The 16549-nt window shown below is 59.6% G+C and overlaps 1 protein-coding gene across 4 annotated transcripts in view; it reads left to right on the top strand.

Moving 5' to 3' along the window:
• The first annotated feature begins 906 nt into the window (after positions 1-906).
• The window catches only part of BCAR1 (BCAR1 scaffold protein, Cas family member), a 36435-nt gene continuing 20792 nt past the window's right edge, over positions 907-16549 (top strand). For 2 of the 4 annotated variants that reach the window (XM_057493558.1, XM_057493557.1), the window contains exon 1: positions 907-1299. In XM_057493558.1, the coding sequence (XP_057349541.1) occupies positions 922-1299 (378 nt within the window). In that variant the 5' untranslated portion in view covers positions 907-921. Of the gene's footprint in view, positions 1300-1324; positions 1698-13808; positions 13969-16549 lie in introns of those variants that run through there. The other 2 variants (XM_036909288.2, XM_036909287.2) reach the window with 2 other exon arrangements.

Below are 16549 nucleotides of genomic sequence, written 5' to 3'. Positions count from 1 at the left end.
CTCTGCTCGCCGTGGCCCTGCCTGCCCCCTCCAACATTTGACTGAGCACCGGGCAAGGGAAGCTGCAGTGCACAACCGGGAACCAGGATGTACACTGGGGCAACCCTGCTCAGTTGGAATAGGATCCCCTAGCTAATCAGCCCTAAAACTGGGACCTGGGCCTCAGGGTAGGCCTCAATCTCCCCCTTTCTTGTACATCTAGTACCCCTCTCATTGCTGGGGTGGGATTCTCCCCAGGACCCTCCAAGATAAAAACCAAGGCAGCCCCCCCGCCTCTTGGGGAAGAAGGCTGGAAAGCCTCCTAAACCCCAGTGGGTGACTTGCTAATGGGGGATTTTGAGGTTTGGGGAGCTGGGGTCCAGGTCTAGGGAAGCTCACCTGCCACATGGCACTGCTTTCTTTATCTGTTCAATCACTGTAGGCCTCCTGGCACTGCACACCTGGCAGGCAAAAGAACCTGTCTCCCTGGGCACCTGCCCCCACAGATTTCCTAGGGGCTGCAGCTGTCTGTCCCCCAGGGTCCCTGCTGCCAGCCAGCCTCATGAAACTGGCCCTGTCTTTCCTTCGCTGCCTGGCCCTTTCCGTCTCACTCATCCTCCCCAGGCAGTAGGGGCCCTTCCTGGGCTCCCCCAGGGCCCGGGGACAGGCTGTACATGGTGCGCAGCAGGACAGAGCTGGCAGACCCCTGATTCTGCCTTCTGGTGGCTGAGGTATCTCAGAGCCTCAGTCCATTGAATGTAACACGCACAGAGTGCCCTTTGAGGAACAGCAAAGCCTACCTGGCAGGGGCTGGGGAATTAGGGCGCACGTGTATGTATGTGCCCGCTGTCTCTAAGTACTGTGCTTGGACACCATGTCGGAGGTGGAGCAGCTGAAGAAATTGGGGGTGTTTATCCCGGGGAAAGAAGGCTCCCGGCACGAATGCCTGTCTTCCACCGTCTGAGGGCTGGCCTGGAGCAGGGGTGGTTCGGCTGCGGGTGGCCCCTGGGTGGGGGTTCCCGCGAGACAGGATCCTCCCTAAAAGCCAGTCCCGCTGTCAGGGTGACCCGACAGACAATGAGTCGGGCCGCTCCTGGCGAGCTGAGAGCTCCCCATCCCAGGGGGAGGGGCGGCGGGGGGAGCTCAGAGCAGACTGGGGAGCGCTGGGCAGCGCCGCCTGGGGGTGCCGGGGGTCTCTGGGCTTTCAGCTGCAGGAGTGGTCAGGGTTTCCAGGAGCCCTGCTCGGTTGGCCTGCAAGTGCCTTCAGACCCAGGGATTGGGAGCCCCGCCAGACCACAGGACAGGCGCCCAGCATCCCGGGTAATGTGTGGGTGTGGGGGTGTTCTGGTCTCCAGAACCAGGTGGGCGAACACACTGTGCGACTCGAGGTGGCCCTTGAAGGATGCGTAAGGGGTGGAGACCGGCCTCCTCGCCGTGTTGGGCCGACAGAAAAATGCCGGGGTCCGGGGTCCTCTCCTTTAACGCGGCCCCCGGCGGAGGAGACGGGAGGGGGAGGGGCGGCGCGGGCGGCGCATGCGCGGCGCGGGCTGGAGTGGCCGGACCGTCCGGCCGCCGGGAGCGCGCAGGAGCCGCCGGCAGCCCCGAAGCGCCGGGTGCCCGCGCCGGGGGCTGTGAGCGGCGCGGCGCAGAGGAGCCCCCAGCTGCCGGCGCCGCTGTCCGCCGGGGCCCGGGGAGCGGCCACCAAGATGTCCGTGCCAGTGAGTACTGCCCGCCGGCTGGACCCCGGGTTGGCTGCCCCCGGCTGGGCCTGTGACCTCGCGGAGCCCACCGCAGGCCTAAAGCTTTGGGGGCTCCCCAGCTGGGGTTCGCCCCTGGGTCTTCTCGGGCTTGGGGATGGGGGCAGTCTGGGGGCGTCTACCCCAGGCTAGCCTCTCTGCCCCTGCCTTTCTTTCCATCCTCTCCCTGGACAGTCGGGTCGGGCGGGGTCCGTGCTGTCGCCTCGGGGCTGGCCCCTCCAGGACGGCTGGGTTGGCTGGGGTCTTTGTTGGCCCCCGGTAAACCCCTGGGACAGCGGGGCCAGGCAGGAGTCCGTGCTGTCCCCCAGGACTGCCCCCTCCAGAACGGCCGGGCCTACTGGGGAGAGGTCTGTGCTGCTCCCTGGGAGGCCCTCCAGAAAGTCTGGGCTGGGTGAGGCAGGGAGGTCTGTGCTGTCCCCCAGGGAGCCAAATGCTATAGCGGCCCTGTTGTGCTATAGGGACCTTACCAGGATAGCCAGGCCCTGGGCTGCGTCTGGATCTCTCTGAGACACCCTTTCCCGTGGATGGCTTGGCCCAGTGGGAATCTGTGCCTACCCCCCAGAATGGCTGATGCAGTCACTTCCTGCGAAGTTTTCCTCTGCTGCTGAACCCCCAAGGGTGCAGGTCAGCCCCTTCCTCCCTTCTAGCCATGAGGGCTTCTCTTCTCCCAGGACACCCCCTCATACTGGCCCAGCAGGCAGGCTTGGGCAGCCCCCAGACCATGGCTCCACACTTAGGCTAGCATCTGAAGGTACCTGGGCCCCTCCTCCTGAGGGTGGCAAGTGATGCTGGCTACCCACAGTCACCAGGCCTCTGCTGCAGGCCCCAGTCCACTTTACAGATGGACTGACTGAGGTGGGGGCCATTTGGTACCCTGTGTCCTGCTCAGAAGGGACACTGTCTGCAGCCGGGAAAGCTGTGGCCTCCAGCCATTGTTTCTCTGCTGGATTAGGGGCTTTTCCCTCTGACAGGAAGGGGCAGTGAGCCAGCGGGCCTGTCCCCCTGGCCTTGTTTCTGGGACTTCTCCCTCACCTAGGGGACCCCATCCTTACACGGAAACAGATAGTTGGGGCTTTCTGGCAGGGCAAGTGGCCTCTTAATTAACCACCATAGAGTGTGTGGAGATTACTGAAAGCATTGTTATTATGGAATTAAAGACCCCAGCTCCTGCCCGCCTCCAGAAGCGGTAATGCAGAGTTGCAGATGAAAAAATTAGGGCTTCCAGACTGTGATGATGTGAACCCCCGCCCTCCCCCACCCGATCTGTTCTGGTTCAGAGCATAATTGCCTCATCTTTAGAAAGAAAGAAAGAAGACAGAAAATGCCTGCCAAGCCCCTCTCTCCTGCTCTGCCTTCCTGCGAAGCTATGGATCTTTCCTGGCCCAGGCATTGGGGGATTTCTCTGACTTTGTGGGCACTGGCTAGAGGGATGCATGGACCACCTGAGCCTGCATGCAGGCCTGGGTCTGTAGGGCAGTAACGACCAGGGAATGGGACTCAGACCACATCAGAGCCTGGACAGGCATCAGTTTGGAAGGTCTGTGCTTTGTTTGATTTGGTTGTCCACAGTCACAGCAGAGGTCTGGACACAGAGTCTGTGATGGCACCCAGACCCCTCGTCTTCAGGACTTTGGGCAGCCTTTCTGGGCTTTGTGCCTCAGTGGTCCCACCTGTAACAAAAGAGGGATGGTGGGAGGGCCAAGGTCGCTGTGATTTGGACAGACAGGCACTGCTGTGGACACCTGCTGTGGAGACCTGCTGCCGAGGTCAGCTATGTCTCTACACATCACTGCCAGATCCAAGTCACTTCCCACCCTCCCGTCTGCAGCCACAGCCCTCGGGGATTGTGCAGAGGGTAGGCGCATATCTCACCATCCATCCGCTACATGGCTGGTTTGCCAGATCACCCTGGCCCTCTCCTGGGACCTTGGGCAGTGTGTGAGCTGATGGTGCTAGGAGGAGTTCATTTTTGGAGCAGCCATGAAATGTTCATAAAATTGCTTTCATGTGCTGGGGAGTGGTGAGGCTGCTTGGCTTCCAGGCGGAGCTCTCTGCTCAAGCCCTCCTCTTAGAACCCAGAATTGTGACTGCCCATGTCATGTGGTGCTCACAGCATGTTTGCGTTTTAAGCACACCCGTTCATTTGGGCAGTCTTTTCTTGGATGGGGCTGACGCAGGCACTTTGGCCCACAGAAATTACAAGATGCTTCAAGTGGAATGGGAGGTGATGGTGGGGAGAGAAGAGCTTGGGACTGTCCAGGTTGAGCCGGGAGTAACTTTCCGAGTGTCAGAGCAGGGAGCCTCCAGGGATCAGCAGGTCTCCCTGTTATTGGACTCACATGGGCTCTGGTGCCCAGAGAGGAGAAGGCACACAGGCTTCTCCTGACTCCCCGCTAAGTGCTCCTCCCCATGCCTGCAGCACCTGGAGACCCCCGACACCTGCCTTCCTCTTGGGCATGGCCATTTGGTGCCCCAGGCCTGTCTCTTCCCTCTGGGCAGGCAGGAAGTATTTGAAAGAAAAATGGCTGTGCCACCCACCTTCCAGACCCCTGGCATGCATTGGCATGATTCATGTTTACATCCGCAAGTGACAAGATGCTGGCTGCCCCCTGTCACTGTCAGACAAGAGACCGGCTTCCCTGCTGTCTGTTCCTGCCTCTTGTTTCCTGTCTGTGAAATAGGCACAGCCATTCCAGCCCCTCCTGTGGTCCTTTACTGAGTGAAGGACAGGTCCTTTCCAGGGGTGAAGGTGGTGGTGTGTGGAGTGTGTCCTGTGCGCCAGGCGCTGGGCTCAGAGCTTCATGGCTGGGGGCGGACCTCTGTCTTGCCAGGGCCGCATCGCCCCTGAGAGACAGAGCCAGGGTGGGAACCGAGTCTAGCAGGATCCAAGCCAGAAAGTGAGCGTCATCCTGCATGGTCTCTCTAATTGTGGGGCTGCGGCCTTTTGAGCTGTCCACAGAGAGGCTACTGAGACGTCTCCCTCCTGCTTGTGGCTTTCCAGGCATGAGTTTGTGTAACCCCTTTGGCACCCCTGGGAGATGAGGCGTTTGGGGCTCAGAGACGCCAGGCAGCTTGCCCAGGGCTGCACAGCACGGTGGGTGTAGCCTTGTGAGGCTCCAGCAGTGGGCGATGGAGATCAGTGGACCAGGCACCCAGCTGAACCTCCACCAGGGGTCCTGTGGCCGCTTTCCCGCCTGGTTTTGTGTCAGCCAGTGCTGTGATGGGAGAGCCGGCCAGGGGCCAGGAGGCTTTGCCGTGTGCTCACTGCTGGCCTGAGCAGCCAGGCCGTGGACAGCTGGAGCCTGGTAGAACGGGCTCAGAAGAGGATGGTGGGAAGAGGCACTGTCCAAGACCAAAGGCCTCTAGTCTCACAAGCACCTGGCACGCCCCTCTGCCACATCCCCTCCCCGTCTGGGCCTAGGCTCGGCCTGCCCTCTGCAGGGAGTGATCTCAAGCCACTGCCTCGCTCACTAGCTCGCTCTTGCTCGCCCTTGAGTGCTCAAGCAGAGGGCACTGTCCCGGGAAGCTCTTGGAGACCCCTCTCTGGGATGTGCACTTATCGTGGGGGTGGTTTGGGGCTGTCAGTCTCCCTGGCAGACTGCAGGCTTCCCTGGAGTAGGGCCCAGGCCTGCTTGCCTGCTCTCTGCCTCCTCACCCCAGCTTGCCCTGCCTGCCTGCAGAGCACCCCCAGACAGGTGGCTGTGTCCCTGTGCCAAGAGCCTAGCACCTTGGCCGCTGTCTTGGGAGCGTTGCTGGGGGCGCTGAGTGGGTTCCCAGATAGACTGTCTGGGGGTAGACAGGCTGTTTCATGGGTGGAAGGCAAGGATCTAGAATGAATGGTGCTTGTCTATACCTTGAGCGAATCACCGAACCTCTGTCAGCCTGCTTCTTCACTTGAATTATGGGCTCTTAATAGAACTGTACGTTTGTGGGAATGTGGCAAGGGTTGCAGAAAGCTCTTAGTAAGAGCTGATTAAGTCATAGCAGCTACTACTGTTGAGGTTATTGACTTTATCCTGCCCCCACTGGCTGGTGTAATGGCCAAGACCCCCTCCTGGCTCCTGCATGACCTCTTGGGGAGGAGTGGCCCGCTCCCTGTGGCCTGCCCAGTCTCCCGACAGTGGCCTTACGTTGGGGCAGTTCCTGCCAAGGCCTTAGCAGTGGGATGGCTCTGGTCCCTCCTTTGCCCTGACCTGCCCTCATGTCCCTTACCTCCTGAGCCTTGGATGGGCAGGTCCTTGTCCTCACTCCACTGACAGAGTGGCTTCTGCTGGGGCCACCAGGTGGACCCCTACCCTGAGTGTCCCCTGGAGTGGGTGCAGGGCTGCAGGCAGAGGAAGTTCTTGGCCTGTCCTCAGGTGTGCTCTGCAGCAGCTGGTTGGCAAGGGACAGACAGAGCCCTCGACAGGAAGGAGAGCACCTGTGAGGTGGGTCTCCACACCTTAATGGAGGGGGTCAAGCTTGTGGGTGAGGCAGGTGGTTTGCAAGGCTGTGAGGGTGTACCCCTGACCCCCACTTCCCACCGCCAGGCATTAGTTTTGCTCCCTGTGGCCAGATGCGCCTGCCCTCCTGTCTCCTTTCCAGTCCGTGCTCAGCTTCACCTCCCCAAGCCTTTAACTTGGTTCGTCACAGCCACTTGCTGTGATTGCATCCTAGTCAAACCCCATCGTTTCCTTGGCTTACACTTAGTCACTGTTGTCTGGGCCATTGTCTCCTCTCTTCCGGAAATAGATACAGAGCTGGGGACAGGTTGGAGACCCCAGCAGAGGAAGCAGTGGATGCCATGGGGGCAGAAGAGATGGTCACAAGTTACAGCTCTAAATTAATCCCTTCTTGAAGGGGGATTAGAGGCTGAGGGAGCTTTTATTATTTAAACCCCTCCAAGTTCCAAGCAGGATTTGAAGTAGATTATCATAGTGAAAGAAAAAAGTCTGGGATCATTAAAAGACCCAGAACTGTGTAATGTATGGGAAAGGTAGGCATACAAATAAATCAAGCTTCCTGACAGCCAGGGTGAAAAGGGTAACACAGTGGGTTTAGGATTGCAATACCTATTTTTGGTATTCCTAATACCATGTATTTTTTTCCTGTGTGCATTGTTTTATTTTCACCAGTGAGACTGTTTCTTTGAGGTAAATCTTACATGTAGTGAAATGGACAGATGTTAGGTGTATAGTTGGATGGGCTATGGCTAATGTAGAACCCATGGGACCATCAATCAAATCAACATAATGGTTGTCTCCATCATGGCAGAAAGTTTCTAAATGCTCCTTCTACAGTCAAGTGTTCCCCACCCCCGGTGAGGTGGCCACCATTCTGATTTCTCTCAGTGTGGCCTAGTTTCACCTGTTCTTGAAGTTTATGTAAGTGGAAGTGTGCAGTATATACTCTTTGGGGTCTGGCTTCTTGCGTTCAGCATGCTGGTTTTGAGATTTTCATCTACGTGGTATGTGTCAGTCGTTCTTTTTACATTGCTGTGCTGAGTGGTGTTCCATTTGTGAGCATGAATTCATGTACTTCCCATCCTCTTGCTCATGAATATCTAGCTCCAGTTTTTGTATGCTGTGTATTTTTAAGTATTAGAACACTGTCATTCTTGGTTTAATACCTTATTTCAGTGTTTTATAAAAGCTGATATCCAACCACATGTGCCTTAAGGCGCACCCAGGGAGCTGTCTTTATCCCCACATACCAGAGTTCCCAAAGTTACACGCTTGTTCAGAAAGTGGAGTGACCAAATGCCTCCCCTGTTCACAGTCCAGCCCGCATACCTAGGGTCTGAATTCTCTTTCCCAGGTTGCCCCTTAGGAGGGGTAAAGCATCTTAGGTTTTTGAGTCACTGGTGTTTCTCCTGGGCCCCTGTCCACCCCGGAGGTCCTGGTGGGGAGGGGTTTCTAGCGTAACAGGAGGAAGGAGCCCACCAAGCCTGTGACCGCATCCCTCCACCCCCACTGGTCTGGATGATTCCTGGGCTCCCTCCTCTTTGCCCCTCCCCACCCAGCACACACTCTTGGCTGATCCCACTTCAAATCTGGGAGTCCCCAGCCTGGCAGACACCCCACCACTCAAGAAGCCAAGGCCAGGAGGGTGGGGAGGGAGGAGGGGATTGGCTTCAGAACTAGTGCCTGAGTCCAGGCACTGAGCACCTCCTGCTCCACTCTTCACACTGAGTGAGTTGGTGCGCCTGTGCTATTTTTACAAATCTTTACCATTTTTTTATTCTGCATAATGAGCCTTAGCAAAAGATTCACACATTTACTCAAATGCCACCTCCTCAGAGAGGAGCCCCCAGGCACCTTGTCTAAATATCCCCCCTCGGCCTCTCTGCTGGCTGCTGCTTCTCCGGAGCCGCTATCACCCAGATACTCATGTGTTCACTGTGTGCCCGCCCCATGTGCAGGTCCTGCACTCGGTTCCCCCAGGACAGGGACGTGTTTTACGGCAGCATTGCCCTAGTAGTAAGCAGGTGCTGGAGGCACTACCGTCCACGGTAATACGTGTAGGGGCAGATCCACACACAGCCAGCCCAGGAAGGACTCTTCCCACCCCCCAGTGTGGGCTGGTGGATCTGGGGGCAACAGGGCTTGGTGGAAAGATTTTCCTCACAGTCTCAGTGAAGTGTCACTCCTCTTGTGGTTCTGAGGCTCAGGGCATCTGAGCAGGGGCTGAAAAAGCAGGGAGGGCTGCCTGGAGTATACTTGTGCTCCAGGCACAGGCCCAAAGGAGTGCCCCCCTGGTGCCCGGAGGAGTGGGGCTGCGGACACCAGGGCACCTCTGTGCACAGCCTGCATGTGCCTGTTGTTGCCGGCCCGGGATGGCAGGGCTGCTGGCCGTGGTTCTGCTAACAAAGGCACAAGCCAAAGCTCTGGAAGATGCAGTGATGGCTGGGGGTCCTGCACCAGCTGGAGTCTCGTGGTCTCTGCTCTTGTGCTTGTCAGTTAAAGCTGGGTGACGACTGGCACCTGGGTCTCTTGGGGCCAATGGAGCTGTTCTCTGTAGGCTCGCACAGTGCTGTCCAAGGAGGGGCTTTGCTTTCTCTGTATCCACTCCCTCCACTACCCCCAGTGCCTCCTCCTGTGACCCCACTGGGCCACCGAGCTCAGCTGAGTGGCTGGCCAACACTGTCCTGCCCTTCCGTGGGTCTCTAGCTGTGAGCCCCTGCGCTGCTGCTGAGGTAGCTAGTGGGACAGCAGATGGCATGTGAAGTCCCCCGCCCCACCCCCTCCTGCCCTTCTATGCTGGGGCTGGTCTCCAGGAGAAGAGGCAGAGAGCAGATGGCCGGCTAGGGGGCCTCTTGACCACACCCTTGTCCCTGCCCGCCCAGGATGTCAGCTCAACTGAGCTGCCACCAGCAGCCCAGCTTTCTCTCTGAGGAAAGGGACGTGTCTCTCTCTCCGCCTCCAGCCAGGACCAAGCCCCTTTCTTCCCCACCCCCGTTTCTTGTGCAGTCCAAGTCTTCCCCCAGGCAGTGCTGAGGGGCTGCTGCTGGCTGAGGGGGCAGGGAGGGGTGCCCAGTGCAAGCAGGGAGGGCAGAGTGTGCCCAGGCCCCAGCCTTCTCATTACACACATGGGGGCCTGCCTGCACCCGCCTGCCAGCACCTGGGGAGCCCCTGTCTGGAGAGGGGTGGTGGAACAGTGGGGTGCAGAAGAGAAAGGGGTCAGTGCCCTGGAGTCCGGTGAAACCCCTGTGGGAAGTGCTGCGGGGCGGGTGCTCCATCCCAGCCCCAGCCTTGAGCCTGCTGTGGGCGGAGCTCCTCTCTGAAGCTGGAACTTCCTGGCTGGTGCCTCCTCTGCACTTTAATTTTCCAATTAGAAAAGCAATTAAAAGAATTAGGAGAGTGGGAGAGTGTCCTGCTCCTTCCCTTCAGGTCTTTGAAAGAGCCAGAGGGGGAGGGAGGGAGATGTGGAAAGGTGGGGTGCATCAGATTTGCTGGGATCCAGGCCTGGACCTGGGGGCCACCTGCCCCAGCAGTGCCCCTCCCCCGCCCCATAGCTGTGTCCCTGCCCCTGGTGGCTCCACCCCACACCATAGGTCCTGGTCCTGGTCCTGCACCCAGGTCGCTGGGGGATGTTGAAGGGGATGGAGGCTGAGATTTGGCTCCCCGCTGTGGGGCCCACCCACGTCCTCACAGTTGGTAACCACAGTCATGACAAATGAACTGTCCTGTGTGTTGGTCACTCCACCCTCAGAGAGCAGAGGAGGATGGGAAAGCTCTTCACAGCTGCAGCTCCAGCATCTGCCCTTTGAGTGCGCACTGTGCTCCATCCGGGGTAACGTGGGGTGCTTTGCCGTGGGGACACGTTTGGGTGCCTGGGTGGGTGCGTTCTGGTTGTAACTCTGCCACTTCCTGGTGGTGTGATCTGGGCAAGGCGTTGCCCCTCTCTGAGCCTCGTGTAGTGGTAGTTCTGTCCTGGTCCTCAGGGTGCAAGTGAGGACTGACTGAGGTCAGGTGTGTGGGGTGTCCTGCCTGTGACAGCCGTTCTCAATGCAGCTAGGCTCACCGCTTTTCTGGGCCATCCACAGGGTCGCTGCACCCTGGCCCAGGCAGGCTGGCTTTGACTACAGGCCGGTTGTGAGCTTGCCCATGTGAGTGGCTGCCCAGCCGGAAGGCGTCAACACCCTGTGGCCCTCCAGATCCATCCTCTCTTCCTGTCCTGGGGCTGGCAGCACTCACCTCCGGCCTCAGGAAATCCTCTCCCACTGTCCCTCCCAGAGCTGGCTGTCTGCTGACCCATACCGCCACCCTCTCATGCTGCTGGGAAGGGGGCTGCTTGCAGTCACTGTGCAGGCCGCGTTAGCCTGCTCTTTTAACTTCACATTATCGTGGTGTTTTCTTACATGACTTCAGTCTTTGAAAGGGGCTGTCCTAAGGGCTGTAGATACTCCATTTAGAGGCTGTGGTTGCCTAAACATCCCCTCTTGTTGGGCATTAGGTTATACTCCACCTTTTTTTTGCTGTTATAAATGCTACAACAAACATTGTTGGGCGACAGCAAGAATAATTCTTTGTGCAGTGCATCTAACCTGAAGAACAAGACCCAAAAAGCCCAGAGAGCTGGAGCCTTCTCCCTGTTCAGGGCCTGGGATCAGCTGCAGCCCTCACCCCACTTCAATGAATAGATGAGAACCAGTGTTCCTGTATGCTGGGCCTACCATGTTCCCTGAACAAACAGCTTCTCTGGGCCCTAAGGGGAGGGGTTTGTGGCATCTTCCAAAGCTTGTGAGCTCTTCCTCAGCCTGGCAGGAGATGCCAGGCCACTTCTGGGGAGACTGACAACCAGCTCCACCCAGCAACACTCCAGGCTGGTCCTCATCAGCGGCCTCCACTCCCTGCCCACCCATTCCCCTGCACCCTGCATGGGGTAGAACCTGTGTGAATGGGGGTAGGGGTCCTGGGTCCCAGCTCTGAACTCAGTTGTGTTTGGGGCAGTGCTTGGGTCATAGCTGCCTGCCCTGTGGGGTCTCTGAGTGCCCCTGCCCTTCATTCCCTTTCCGTCCTGTCCTGAAGGAGCTGCAGGGCAGTTGGGTGGATGTTTATCCAGCAACCCCACCATCCCTTCCTTGGCCATTAGCTCTGCTCCTGTGGCTGAGAGTCTGCAGGATGAGGCAAGGGGCAGTAAACTGGGTCTCAACCTCTTCATCGGGAAAATGGGGCTAATCATGAAGGCTGTTTTGCCAGATCGCAGTGGGCATGAAATGAGCACATGGTCATAGAGCCCTTGGCCCAGGGCTGGCACCGAGGCTGTCCTGGGGGCTGCGTCATTATCAGAGCTTCTGGCAACTAGCCCAGGAGGCTCTGCTCCCCAGCACACCCCAGCCAGGGCCTGCCCACTAGGTGCCCCTCCCCCAGGGCCGGGGAGCGGGCATTCCTCTCCCTCTCCACCTACCCTCCTTCCAGCACAGTGGGGCACAGATCCTGGGGCCTTGATTACAAAGCGGAAATGCCATTCTGGGAGGCACAAGCTTTGGGGGGAGGGAGTTTAAGTGGAAAAGGAGCAAATTTTTGAAATGCCTGTGCCTGAGCTGGGTTCCCCTCCCCCGCCTGCCTGCCCACACCAGCAGCCCTGCCCCCAGTGTCACTTTAATCCTGCCTTGAAGATGCGAGGGTCTCCAGTTCCCTTGGTTCCAGCCAGGCACTTCTCTCTCCCAAGGCCAGCTAGGACTGAGTAGGGCCAGACTGTTGAGGGCCAGGTCTTTTGTGTCCCGGCCCACCTCTGCAGAGACCTCCTTCCTGGAGCGCTGCCAGCAGGGCACTGCCCAGCTGTGAGGCCTGGTCCCCGCCCCTTTCTACCGCAGGCGTGGAGACCCCAGGAAAGCCTAAGGGCGCCTGTGCATGGCCCAGTTGGTTCCGATCTGATCTTTTGGAACTTGCAATGCCAGCCAGGTGGAGGGCAGGGTCAGGGTTTAGGAGGGGCAGGCCCACAGCTTCCCGCCTGACTTTGGGGCACAGCTGTTGGGAACAGCAGAAAGGATGCCCTAGGTGGTATTTCCCTGAGAGCTGGCTCCTTCTGTGGGGAAGTGAGCTGTTCTGAGGGGGACAGGGGGGCCAGTCTTGGGGAGAGCATAGGGTGGTAGCTAGTTGTCTTGTTCCTTCTTGAAGACTCTGGGTCACACTGTGTCTAAGTCCCATTGCTCCTGACACACCCCAGCCCTCTGCTGGGAGTTCTGTCCAGCGGTTCTCCAAAAAGCTTTGAGGAAATGCAGATGTCTAAATTTCCCCACACCCAGCTGTTATAGAGGGGGAACCTAGGATTCTGTTTTTTTTTTTAACAAGCTCTCCAGGGGGCCTATAACCAGCCAGACTTGGGTTGCCCTAGCCCAGCCTCTGGTTTGCAGATGGGAGAGGGCTGCCTGAGGTGGCACACCCAGCCAGGAGCTGAGGCAGCTGATCATGGGATTCAGGTGTGTGTGTGTCATGTGGAGGGGCAGCTGTGGTCCGCCATGGGATTGTGTGTATTTTATAGGCCAGGCCTGAGAATTCTCTGTAGGGAAAAGCTGGGTCTGCCCCATTGCTTCCCTCACGTTGCAACTGCCCGGTGGTGTCCACATGCTCAGCAAGTGGCCCAGGTGTTTACTGGCCCAGGATCCCAGAGATAAGGCACTGAACTGTCCGGTTCTGGAGCGGGTTCCGTTCTCAGTCTCCTGCAGACCATTGGGCAACCCTGGATGCACTCAGGGGCTCTGACACACTCTGGTTCTGCTGCCTGGGGTGACAGTCACTGACAGTCACAGTCCTAGCTCAGGCCAAGGAGGAGCTGTCCACTCAGTGTCCCTGTGGTGGCTCTTCTTCCCCCTCATTCCCGGCAAGCCCCTCTTCCTCCATGTTGCTGGAAGGGCACAGGTGGACGGGGCTGACTAAGGGACTGGCTAGGGGCAGAATCAAGGCTGTGGGGCGCTTCAGGGAGGCTGGATTCATTTCAGTGGTGAAGGAGGGAGATGGCGAGCCCATTGTCCCTGGGTGGCCTGGAGCCCCGAGCTTATGTCTGGTAGAACGGGATGGGCCCCGGCTCTGCGCCCCCAGGGTTACAGACTAGGCGGAGCACCCACCCTGCCTGCCTTGAGTATTGATTTCCGGGGGCTCTTACGCTGGAAGCCTGTCTAGAGTCGGTGCGGTGGTCTTTATTAGTAGTTTTCTGCCAGCCGGTGTATGTCCCTTACCCTTCTACTGAGTCAGACGGCCCAGCGGACGCGGGCGGAATGCTCAGGGGTTGGTGGGGGGGAAGGCAGAAGTCCACCGGAGGCTAGCCTCTGGGGCCTGCAGCGGCGCACTCTGGAGGAGTGGGGCAATCCCAGCGGTCCTCCCAGAGGAGGTGGCCTTTGCTTAGGCCTTTGAGGAGAGGCGCGTTCTCCCCCGGGTTAGAGGACTAGAACGTGCCTTTGGAAAAAGTAGGTTTGAAGCCTGGCAGCCCGCAGGGGCCTAGAGCCCGGTGCGCGGGATGGGGGCGGTCCTGCCGGGCGGCGCGCGCCCGCGCCCCCTGGGCCGGCGGCTCATTTGCATGGGGAGTCACAGCGACCAATGGGCGCGCGCGGCCGGGCATGCTGGGAGCCGGGCTGGGCCGGCGGGGCCGCGGCGGCGGCGGCAGGCGTCCGGGCTGAGGCAGCCCGACGGGGACCGGAACGGCGGCGGCGCTCGGAGCCTGGAGAGCGCGCGGCGCGGGCAGCTCGGTGTGCGCCTCTGAGGGGAGCCGGGGAGCCGGGGCCCCGGGCCGGCGGGACGCGATGAACTACCTGGTGAGTGCGGCCCGGGGTCCGCTCGCTGCGGCCGGGCGGGGGCCGCGCCCGGGGGAGCCCGCCGGGGGCCGCGTACCGGCTTTGAGGCCACCGTCCTGCCCGCGGCCGGAGCGGGCCCAGGCGGGAAGGAGTTAAACGAGTGGCATTTCCTGCCGGAGCCGCGGGTCCTGGGAACCGCCGGCCGCTGGAGCCCCCAAGGGGGCGCGACCGGGCCGGGGTCCGAAGTTCTGGAACGCCTCTCACGCTCTCGCCGGGGCACCCGGAGCCGAGGACTGCGGAGGATCCCCCAGCCGGCGCGCCCCGGGGTCCATTGGAAGGGCCAGACTCAGGGGCTGCTGTGCGTCAGGAAAGTTCCTGGATCCGGGAAAGTTGCTGGCTCGAGGCCCACTTTCCCCCCGCGGGCCGCCGCCTGCCGGGTGACCTTGGGCCTGCGCGCCCCGCCTCGGAGCCTCAGTTTCCTCGGACCGAGTTCCCTTGGACCGTGAGCTGCCTGGAGGCGTGGGCTTCCAGGAAGAGGGGTGGTGGGCCGCGCGTGGGTCCCTCTGTGTGTTTTGGAGTGGGGGCTGCCGCCGCCCCCAGGCTAGAAGTTGAGGGCCGGGTGAGCAAGGTCGAGGCTTCCGCGGAGATGCCTGCGCAGCCGGAGCGCCGGCCCGGGGCGGGTTAATGATTAATCCCGCCTGCCGGCGCTGGATTCTAGGGCCAGAGCCAGGCGTTTCACAGCCTTTACCTTCCCTGGTTAGGCGCTAGGAACCGGATCCTGGCGGTGGAAGTCCCGGGCCGCCGCTGGGTTGTCAGCAGCCCCGGACCCCCAGCCCCTCTTTCTCGTGCTGGAGAACAGGGCCCAAGGCCGTGTTGAATGGAAGAAGCTGAGATTTGCTGGGGGCTGGGGGTGGTCCGGGAGGGTGGACAGGTTAGAGCCTGGGGAGATGCTGGGGTCTCGGATCCCAGATTGCAAGCAGCTGCCGCCTTATCTGTCTTGAGAACACAGTTCTTCCTGCACCCCTACTGAGAGGAAGGGTCTAGGTTGGAAGGCACCAACTGGGTTTGCTGTGGCTTCCCTGCAGGTTTCAGCCAGGCCAGGAGTGTCCCTCCTCCCCCTAGGCTGGGGGACAGGCCCTCCGATGCCCAGTGCCTTTGTGGGTTGGAGAGCTGACAGTAGGGTCGAGGGATGGCCCTTCAGTCTCCAGCGTGTTGACAGGCCTAGAAGAGTAAGTGTGTGCTGGGTGCTGGGAGGAACAGGAGCCAGCCCGGCGCAGGTGGAGCCTGCAAGGAAGGGAGGTCTAGGAGGAGCTGCTGGCCTACCGTCCTGGCACTAGCACCCCTACCCACTTGCCCTGGGCAAGGAAGGAGCCCAGTGGTAGCTGGGCGGAGGCAGGGTAGGGCAGCCCCGCATTCTGCCGGGACAGTCACCCAGCTCCAGGAGAATGTTACTGTTTGTGCTGAACTGGGCGTGAGTGCTGTGGGCTGGCACCATGTCCCCAGGCCTGGGCAAGGGGTTGAAATAAGGGCAGTGCCACTAGGGCATCCTTGTGAGCAGAAAGGCTCCTCTGCCAGCTGGTCTTCCTGCCAGTCATGCAAATGGTACAGATGGAGACACCGAGGCACAGGAGGGACTTAGGTACTTGTTCTCCCAGAACTGGATCCAGAATTTATACATGTTCATCCAGAACTCCTGGTATGGCCCCATGCTCTGGCTCCGGGGCTTCGCCTTTGTGGTCCCCTCCTGGCATCCATTGTTCTTTTAGTGACTCCACCACTCTTTTCTCTTGGGCCTGGAGAGCTCCTTCCCTGGCCTCCAAAGAGCAGGAGCCCATGGCCAGTTGGAGCAGCCAGAACCAGCCAGCAGGGGGGTGTGCTTCCCTGGAGGCTTCTCAGAGGGGCTGGGGCAGTGTTGGAGTAAGACTTGGTGGGTGAGACATAGGGGCGGAGTGATAGGTATCCTTTTATAGCAACGATACTGCACAGGTTTGTCCTCTGGGTCCCTAGGGCCCCCAAATAAGGGATTGCAGGGTGGTCTCCCTCCCACCTCTAAGGACAGGAGAAGCACTGGCCTGGAGTGAGTGGAAGGAGCTCAGGGTGAAGGGCAGGCCCCCCTCTCCACTGTGCACCCCAGAAATCAGGTGTTAGGACTTTTTCTGAGCTGGAGAACCCCGCTTTTAGCACCACTGTGTCTCCCTCCATTCCTGCTCAGGCAGATGGTGCTGCTCACAGGGCTGCTGAGAGTTTTCATTTGGGACTGGAGAGTGGCAGAGCCGCAGGAGCTTCAGGTGTCAAAGTCGAGAAACCAAGGCCTTGTAAAGAGAGAAGTCCCTGCTGCTGGCCCTTCAGTCTCCATCTCTCCATGGTAGCAAATCTGGGGCTGGGGACAGGATTACCCCTATTCTTGGCCTGGTGCTGTCCCTAAAGTAGAGGTCAGCCTGATGCTGAGTCCTTTCCTGAGAGACCAAATCCCAAGAGTGAATGAGCCAGTCCCCTGAAGAATCCTGGGTGTCCTCCAAGCAGAGCTGTAAGGACAGGGAAGGAGAGCAATGGGTGGTTGAGTTGGCCTGTCTGGGGTCTGCTGGGCCGGGTGGCAGTGGTG

This window comes from Manis pentadactyla, chromosome 15, assembly GCF_030020395.1.
Source record: "Manis pentadactyla isolate mManPen7 chromosome 15, mManPen7.hap1, whole genome shotgun sequence".
In the NCBI taxonomy this organism is placed as follows: Eukaryota; Metazoa; Chordata; class Mammalia; order Pholidota; family Manidae; genus Manis; species Manis pentadactyla.
This window is presented reverse-complemented; position numbering and strand designations above follow the sequence as displayed.